The 9,529-nt window shown below is 37.5% G+C and overlaps 1 protein-coding gene across 5 annotated transcripts in view; it reads right to left on the bottom strand.

Moving 5' to 3' along the window:
- Nucleotides 1–163: 163 nt before the first annotated feature.
- SPECC1L (sperm antigen with calponin homology and coiled-coil domains 1 like) overlaps nt 164–9,529 on the bottom strand; it is a 69,994-nt gene continuing 60,628 nt past the window's right edge. For all 5 annotated transcript variants that reach the window (XM_027470071.3, XM_005023558.6, XM_013103420.5 and 2 more), the window contains one exon: nt 164–8,129. In XM_027470071.3, the coding sequence (XP_027325872.1) occupies nt 8,040–8,129 (90 nt within the window). In that variant the 3' untranslated portion in view covers nt 164–8,039. The remainder of the gene's footprint in view (nt 8,130–9,529) is intronic.

Raw genomic sequence — 9,529 nt, 5'->3', positions numbered from 1 at the left:
GTGCAGTTATAGGCATGCAAATCATTGGTCTGTACTTCTCATCCACGGCACATAAACATCCAAACACTACTTCCTGTCACGCTTACTCCTGAAAAATCAGTGTCAGAAATGGCGTTAAAATATCCCTTTTTGTGGCAGTCTCACTCAAGAAAACAAAGACACATTTTGCTATTTGCAATCTTTATTTCATGAATAATTAAGAAGAAAACATGGCAACATTGGCAAATTGAAGGCATACATACTAAATACTCATACAGAATACATTATGTAGAAAGTAAATGCCCAGATCTTTAGTGGTCCTTGCAAACTAAAAGCATATTGGTCCTCCAAAAGGTTTAGCTTAAAATACGCTTGCTGACCTTTTAAGTTCCAATACCTAACAGCTTGTGCCTTTCAAACCAGAAACAGAGTGAAATACAATTTGAACACTTCCAAATTTTCCTCAAAACTATATTTCTCAGATCTAACCAGAAACAAAATATTTTTCCTCCTTATCTTTTAAATGCAGAAGCTATTACCCCACCCTAAATATTAAAGACTCAAGCACTTCTTGAAAGATGTTCAGTTTTATTAAAAGTCTGCATATGTACACATACACACACAAACATTTGCATGTGTGTATTAATATGTACATATAAAGACACATTTATGTAAAACATCAATGTATGTGAATGTGCAAATAAACCATTTGCAAGGGTTTTGGAATAGAGAAAAGTGCTTGTTCAGAATGAGAATTATTAAACCCATAGACGTGCTGTTGGGTCAGTCTAACAGCTGTGTTTCAAATGAGTACAAAACCAACACAAATCAGAAAAGCAGGATGGAAGAGAAGAGCTTTTAAGACCTACTGTTCTTTAACGTCATCTTTAAAGGCCATGGAAAAGGAGCTTTAAATTAGTTATTTAGGAGATATTAGTACTGGCTGTGGTGTCTATTCAAACAAGGTTAGTCCTTATCCAATATAGCGCTGTGAAGTTAGACTGAGACATCGATAAAATTTTGGTTTTTCATGAAGTCCAAAATTCATCACACTGTTCTGTCAATTCTGCCTCACACCTGAACTGAAAGTACCCTCACATCCATGAGTTAGAGGATACCAATTAATGCCCTTCTGACTTTGATCTGGAGAGTTGCCCAATATTAAATGGGATCACTGATATATTTCATAGACATTGAACAACTCTTGATCATTACTGACCTAAAGTGAACTGACGGTCTGGAAGCTAGCTATTCTATGTTTTGTTTCATAGTGTTATACTTTCTTTCCATTAGATAACATACAGAAGACATTTCTGTTCAAAAAACCCTTCAGATAAGTATAAAAGTGCTACTTAAAAATAGTAAAAATGATCCTACTATACATGTAAAAACAATTTTCTAACAAACTGAAATGTTGCAAGTTATGAGGATTAATTACTTGAGTATGTTACATGTACTTGTGCCCTCTTTACTGAGCTGATTCCCAAGTAATCATCCTAGCTGAACATTTGTAATCATTGGAAACCAGTAAAAGCCTCCAGAGAAACTTCAACAATGGAACAAAAAGAAGAGCTTCTTTCTCCCCATTTATTGAAAGAGTTCAGGAAAAAAAAATCAGCTATCCCATTATTGCAAATGCAGTCTACTGTCAAAACGGGTCAGTTCATGAACTGTGGAACCAGGACTGCCAATGGCTCCTCTGCAGCAGGAAATGTCCACTGGGCTTCAGAACTACCATATAAATACCCACATCACATGCAAATGAAATATTACATACGTCACTAGAATGAAAATGCACGGAATACATTGCTAAGCTGGGGCAGAGTAAGTTTCAAACCTTAACTTCCCCAAACAACTTGTTCGTATTCTAGAACACTATGCGAGATACAAAAGCCTTAGAAAAGTGCAATAAAACTAGCTTCACAACATTTTTTAGTTTCCATAAATACAATCTCATAAAAATATTATTAAACAGAAGCATACTTCCCAGTGGAGAATAAATGTGCCACGTTTCAGCTTTGAGTAAGTGATGTCGACTAAACTGAAACCCCCTAAAAATTGGGAATTAAAATGAAACAAGCTTATTAACGTCAGGCTGCCACAATATGCTGCAAGAAGTTTCCCCTACCATTTTGAAATCCACAAGTCCTGCTGAAACTGATGGCAACTTTTTCTGTAACTCTGGCAGACAGTGGCCTAAGAGTAAGGAATAGAATATTCCAAGTAAAAGATGAATGTCAGTGGGAAGGAAGTCATCTAGTATTCGTAGGTGTTACTGAAGTTTCAGTGTGAGGGAATATGTCTATTCACACAGAATGAATTCATTTATGGAGGCCAGGATAGGGGCCTCGTCAAACTGAGTTCAGGGGTGTTGTAGCCCAAAAACTGGCAAGCACATAAGGAAAAAAAGACATTTTCTTGACAACGTTAACAGAAATCAGAAGTGTACAAAACTTGATCCTTAGTTATTTAGTATTAGTTATCAAGAAGTGTACTTGCTACATATTCCAGATGCTCAACATAATTGATTTGACAATTACCAAGCATACTTCAACATTGATACTGAAATCATAGGGAACATACAGAAAAAAACTTAGCTGAACAAAGGACTGGACAAGCTCAGCAAGCCAAAGAGTAATCCAAAACCCAGCTAGCCACTCTCCTTTGAAGGCAGAAACACTATTATAAATACCTTTCTAAATTAAACATTCTGAAAGATGCCTATGAACCTGCAACACATCCAGGGTGTTGGTAAATTTGGAGCAGGAACACCTGATGGATCCCCTGGGATGATGCAGCCCATATGGGAGGTAAGGAAGTCAGAAGAGTAGAGCAGTTTTAGTGTATTTTGCCAATCCTAGAATCATAGAATATCCCGAGTTGGAAGGGACCCATAAGGATCATCAAGTCCAACTCCTGGCACCACACAGGTCTACCCAAAAGTTTAGACCATGTGACTGAGTGCACAGCCCAAACGCTTTTGAAATTCAGACAGGCTTGGTGCAGTGACTACGTCCCTGGGGAGCCTGTTCCAGTGTGCAGCCACCCTCTTGGTGAAGAACCTCTTCCTGATGTCCAGCCTAAGGTTCCACTGCCTCAGCTTAACACCATTCCCACGGGTCCAAGCACTGGTGTTCTATCACTGGTGTTTACAGAGAATTATAATCAACACACACTAACCTGAAAAGCACAGCACTGTGTCTAAAACCCATGGACGACTACTCTGCTTTAACAGCACGTCCCACCAAATCATTTCTCAAACTGGTTAATTTTATTAAGTATTCATACACTCATGCTAGCTTAAGAAAGGGATTGCAGAAATTGAGCTTGGCAGAACATAAAAATAACACAGAAATAAATATTTGCCAAGTCAAGGGAAGGACCACAAACAAACTACATAGTTAAATCAACCTGTACATAAACGCTATTTTAAAATTCCATTTCTTAGGCCACCTCAGCAGGAGTATTTCTCATAATAGGCAAAAACTGGTGTCAGGTATACAACTGGCTTCCTTCCCAGAAGAATTGTGCCCTCTAATAGCTCCTGCTCAAGGCAGCCTGCAGCTCAACTGTGACTGTGTTCGTTGTAATAGGCAAATAAGAGGTAAAGTCACCACATGAGTCATATAAACACAGTTTTAAAGGCTTAACTTTAGCCTGTGCATAACTTCTTGCCAGCCAGCCAGCCAGAAGGGGCAGCTTTAGAAGAGACTGTCACATATCAGCTAAAAAACAGACAGCGTTCCCAAGCTGGTCACAAGCAGAACAAAGTAAGTTTGCACACCCAGAAGTTTTCCATATCTCCAACTTCCCAAATAATTTTGTTTGGAACTATGCTAAAATAAAATTTGTACTCAGGTCAAAACTGTATAGAAATTGATAGATTTGAGTAAAAGTGATGTTTTGCAAAAGATGCAACAGAATCCAAATGGTCAGTTTTTAACTGTCTAAAGCGTTAAATCGGGGAACTGAAAAACAAAGAATTTAACACTGAGATCATTAACAGAAGGGAGACACCAAGGAGAATTGTCACAGCTACAAATTGCTTAAGGCAAATCCTCAGCAGTTTAAACTGCTGCACAGTGTGCATCATCAGAGCAAGTGTTTCTTTCTCCTTGAGCAGGTACGACCAGAGCCCACCTGCAGCCAGCAGCATTAACAGCAGCTGCTGCATTAATAGCCAATGCATCAAAGCTGAGTTTGTTTTGCTCTGGCAGATAAAAGAATGAACAAAAGCATGACAACAGATTTCCCATGAACACAAAAACAGTGGGAATATTTTACAAAGAGAGGGAATATTTTACAAAACTGGAGACAAATCATCAGTAATTATCCAATAAATGATAAATGTAACTTGAGAGACACATTTTCTGTAAAAGAGACAAAAACCTGCTTTTAAATCAGAATACGTAGTAAATAAATACTATATTCTGGATAATCTATCCACAAACACAATTTTAAAAGGGAAAATTTTGTGCACAGTTTTTCAGGCATGAGAAGGAAAGGTTTTTGTGATGGTCACTAAGATTCACAACAGAGATACTGAATTAGTGCTTCCATTTAAATATACAAGACAACCACATCAAACTGAATCAAACCAAATGAACTGAAAACCAAGTCAAGTGTAAATCATTCTGAAGTCACTGCAATTCCATTATTGTTACTCTGTACCAAAACTTCATTCACTGATAGGAATTTTCGTGAATTACCAACATTAAACTTTTCTTTCCATCCCTTCTTTTCGATGAAGAAAACCCCACAAGTGTTTGCTCAGTTCATTGTTTAAGATCTTGCACCATCTAGCCAACCCCAATGCACATCTGGCTCTAACCTGACATCTCTAGAGTGGGAAAGTGTTTCAGTAAACAGGATCCAGAAGATTACATAGCTGTATCTACAACAATATGCTTGACAAATCAATTTTGCCCCCACCCCTGCAGCTGGCAATGAGTAACCCTGATATACTACAGCACAGGCATTTGCAAGGCACATATTAAAATGCAGTAATATAAACGGATGATAAAATATTTGTCTTTTTTTTTTTTTTTAGTACATTCTGAAATATTTTCTGGACTGAAAAAGAGAGGAAAGTAAATCAGCAAAAGCCTCGTTTCATATGTAAAAAACACAACAGGCTGTTTCAGGATTAAGTGTAAGTAGGAACCAAGTAGAACAGTATCACCCACATCCAGAAGGGCTACAGCTATCCTTCTATTTGAAAAATTAAACGCTGTTTGAACCTTTAGAGGAAAACATGTAGAAGAATGTAGCAGGGTATTATGTTTGTTTGATATCTTTCATTGCTTCATTATGGTCACTTGGACAGCTGTATGGCATCTTATTTGTAAAGGCTCAGATATATCTTTATAAAAAAAAAATCTATTTATGGAGCCCAGTATTCCTTTACAGATAGAGGTTTAATCAAACAGACAACACCAAGAAGAAGTTTGCAGAGCTATGAAGTTCAAAATAAGATCTTTTATATAATTGCTCGTAACTTCTCTCTCTTTTTGAAGACTAGCAGCTCATCTTTCAAATGAAGGTTATCTGAAAAATGAGATTTCCCCTTCTACAAATGGCTATACCATGAAGTGTTATTTTGTTTAAGGACTAGTACAGTATTTTGGGTAAATGAAGTTGACAATTAGATAGAAAAAAATCAGCTTAAAAATTCAGCTGCTCATTAGTGGATTTAGAGAAAGAAATGTTGTCCTTTTCATTAGAAAAATATTTTCTTAAAATATATGGCAATGAATAAGAATCACAGACAAGGCTGTCTGTTCAAGGGAAGAGCAGAAATTTTTAAGCACAAACGAGCATAAACTGGAATTTAGTAAGAGATGCAACGTGAAACAGCAAGAGTGGGTATTTCCTATAGGAATATTCTTTTTGAGACTTATTTGAAGAAGTAAAATAAAAATATTCGAAGAAATATACGGAAGAGAAAATTGTATGTCGGACTTTTATTAAAATCTGTTAATGAAGATTCTTCATTTGAAGCCCCTCTTGCAACAATTGTTTTTAGATAGTGTTGGCTCTTCAAATGCACCAACTGATAATGTGAGGGTATCTAGCTACTTCTAGGGACATTCAGTCTAAAGAATTGTAAGGATGTATGAGACACTGTTACTCTGAAAACTTCTCCGTAGACCCTCAATGTGGATTAAGTAGTTATTTAGCAACTTTTCATAATTCTCACAGGCACATTTTTACTGTGTTACAGACCTGTCAGTGCAAGCACTGTAAGAAGTAATTTTATCTAATGCTAACTGCTGAATTATTATTCTTCACGTGGGCTACGTTCTTCAAATGATAGCTTTTGAGATTTGGCAACAATTCTGAGTTAAATCTGTGCTTTTATAACATGATGAAGTTTCACAGATACCAAGCAGAGTTGCATTCACTGGGTTAACATCCATGACATTCAAACTGTCCTTAACAGTCATAAGAGCACCATAGGAATGGCAGATTAATTTTCTTAATAACAGGGTTACTGTGTTGAAAGAGCATGTGCTTATAAATAGCAGTTGGTACAGAACTCACTTCTAAAGTAGGCTTCTGCTTAATATTAATAAGACATGTTCAACTGTGGCTTAACTGCTGCTAAGTATTCAGAAAAACAGGAGGCAGAAGCAATGGCAGAGTGAAGTTTTCCCTTAATTTGACAAACAAGGTTACAACAAACATTTTAACAGCTTATGACAAATGGATAGATGAAATCATTCTGAGACATTAGCATTCTGCACAAAGTCCTGAAGTGCCAGGATGTATCAATTCAATGATAGCTAAGGCACTTACTTGAACTCTTTTGCCCGAGAGCTGTTACATGAATTCAGGTACATTTTAGGAAAATAAAAGCTGATCAAAACTAAAGTTTCTCAATTCCTTCCTTGTGACAGTGAGTCTTTTCCATGCAATATTCACGACTACTGGGTCTTCACACGTTTCATTAGTTCCTCCACAGTTCTTGTCAGAGAACATCTCACCTTCTGCCAGTCAGATGAAGACGTGTGACATCAACGAAAAAACACACAGGAAACATGGCAAAGCTGGATTTTGAGACAAACTACTTCATTATTACATCTTATTGAAAGTATTTTCTCTGCAGAGGAAACGCTATCCCAGTTCCAAAATTCTACCACAGATATCCATGACGTTTGCTTGTATTGCTGTGAAGTAAAGCCTGGGGTAGCTGTGCATGCTATACAGGCAAAGAAGAGGGGAAAGAACAAGCCAAACAAGGGTTGATTACTGATTCATTTCTGTTATCATGGAAGCACAGAGAGGTTGACAGATTCCTTTAAGTACAGCGTACCCTGAAAACCAGGAGCTGTACGTGCTAGTCTTTACAATCCGTAAGATCGAGTTGGAAGCCACATCGCTGTGACAGAGGTAGGCTTATAACGAAGCTTTAGAATGAAGAGTTCTTCTGTGCCAAATTATTCGAGGTATCAAGACCACTTTTCCACTCAAGTTGTTGTTATAGAACAAAAGCTTGTTTTCCTAGAATATTGTGCACATTTTGAAGGAGGGAAATAGCAGTAAAGGCAGTAACTAAATCCTCATTAAGAACTCTACTGTCTTGGGGTGCCATAGGCCATGGGTGGAAGATTCACACTCTGTGGTATCAGGACACTACAGAAAGTTCAGTAATATGATGCCATGTTATCCATTTCCTTCTCAAAGCATTAGCTGCACATTCAGTCTCCTATATGCTAGAGAATCTATTCACCTCACTCTCTTAGGAAAGAAAGCTTCAGGAAGTCTGGCTGGAAAGGCAGTACGTCAGTAGTCCAGGCTCTTTAGGCTACATAATTAATCTGAATAGCTTAATAACTTGGGTTATTCCAAGCAGCGTGGCAACAAGTTCTTGCTTTCAACAGTTGTTTCCAAGCTTAGTAGCTGAAGCAATCTGAAGCAATCCAGAACAGTGTCACTCAAGTTTGAGGGGACTCAAATGTTGCCAGTTTTCAGTGAAATGGGGATTAGCATTTCAGTAAGATTTCCATCTGGTAGCTAATGTTGGTTCTATCCCATGAATCTTTTCAATTATTAGGGTTTCAGGTTTCAAAGTATTTGTAAATTGCTGTAACATACAGCATGACATTCTGCCAGTCTGGACGTTCAGTTCGCACCATTTCATTGATGTCCTGTCACAGAAAACAGATTGGTCAAAATCAGGAATAACAACCTCGTGAGGAACGCGGTAATATTTTTACAGATTCATGGTAATGGCAAATCTGAAAGGATCCACAATCTAAAGTACTGATGAAGAAAATTCTCATACATCTGGAAGAAAATTCCTCCATACAAGTTTGTTACCTTCAGAATGTAAACAGCTATAAACAGGATATCTGTAGATAGACATTTCAATCTCAAGTCAGAAAAATAGCTAACAGCGAATACTGAGCTGTGCCCCTTTTAGTACAATTAGCCATCACATCTACCCAGGAACTGAGAGGCACAGAATCAAAGCACAGATATTAACTGAACCTAAAGGTCAACATTTGTACCAGGATAAGAGTCAATAAATGACGATCTCACTTTACAGTAGACCTCTGAACTTGAGATTACTTTGATAGGTATTTTTGAGTAAAGAAGCAAGGAAGAGGAAAGTTGGCTTTACCGCCAGTTTGGGTACGTGCAAGATTCAAAGCATCAGTGCGTGTTTAACTGATAGGCCAGTTCAGGCGTTCCTTAACAACACTATGCCAGACTGTCCGGGAATAAGCCAGGCAAACACAGCCTCACTTACCCTTTTCAGCACACGTACAAAGGAAAACAGCAATGTAGTTCCTAAGTGTTTTTATTTACTGTAAGGAAGTGTTTTGTAAGCTTTGGTTACAAGAATCTCCAGAATTTAAGAAAGAGAAAGTTTTTGTTAGTTTGTTTTTAATTCTGCACATGAAAGTAGCTGAACACTTTCCTATTCTGGGAACAAATAACTTCCCCTTATGTTACCACTACTATTTGCATACAGTAGTTTTCAAACCCTTGTTCACCCTCCACCCATGGTCAAGGAGGAAAACGAAACAAAACACCATGCACACTGGGTACATAGGTATGTAAATAAATACTAAATCCTTAAGATGGACACAATTTGCACAGGGGATTTAATTCCTTTTAATTTGCTTTTTCAGGATGTCTGTAATTAAGTACATGGCAAAAATCAAAAGGACAAACAGCAATCACCTAGTCTAAAGCTAAATTATGTAAGAATTACTGGGGTTATTTTCCACAATCTACTTCTTACATCAGCACTTGGTAAGAAACTTCCAGATTTCAAATCTCTGACAAAGCTGAAGTAGTAATGCCCAAGAGCTGCATTGCCATTGTGAGCAAATACAATGGTGGAGTAAAGGCTCTGATAAGGATCAAGGAAAGTGGTATTTTTAAAAATGTCTGACTTTGTTCTATTCTTAGTTGCTAACTATGGCAGCTTTGTTACAATCTAGGTTACAAAAGTATCACTTGAGTATCATTCTGATCCTGGCAATTGTACCCAGGACCAGAATTTCTGCAATTAATCACAAAGGGCTTGGATACTTTC

This window comes from Anas platyrhynchos, chromosome 16, assembly GCF_047663525.1.
Source record: "Anas platyrhynchos isolate ZD024472 breed Pekin duck chromosome 16, IASCAAS_PekinDuck_T2T, whole genome shotgun sequence".
NCBI classification, from domain to species: domain Eukaryota; kingdom Metazoa; phylum Chordata; class Aves; order Anseriformes; family Anatidae; genus Anas; species Anas platyrhynchos.
This window is presented reverse-complemented; position numbering and strand designations above follow the sequence as displayed.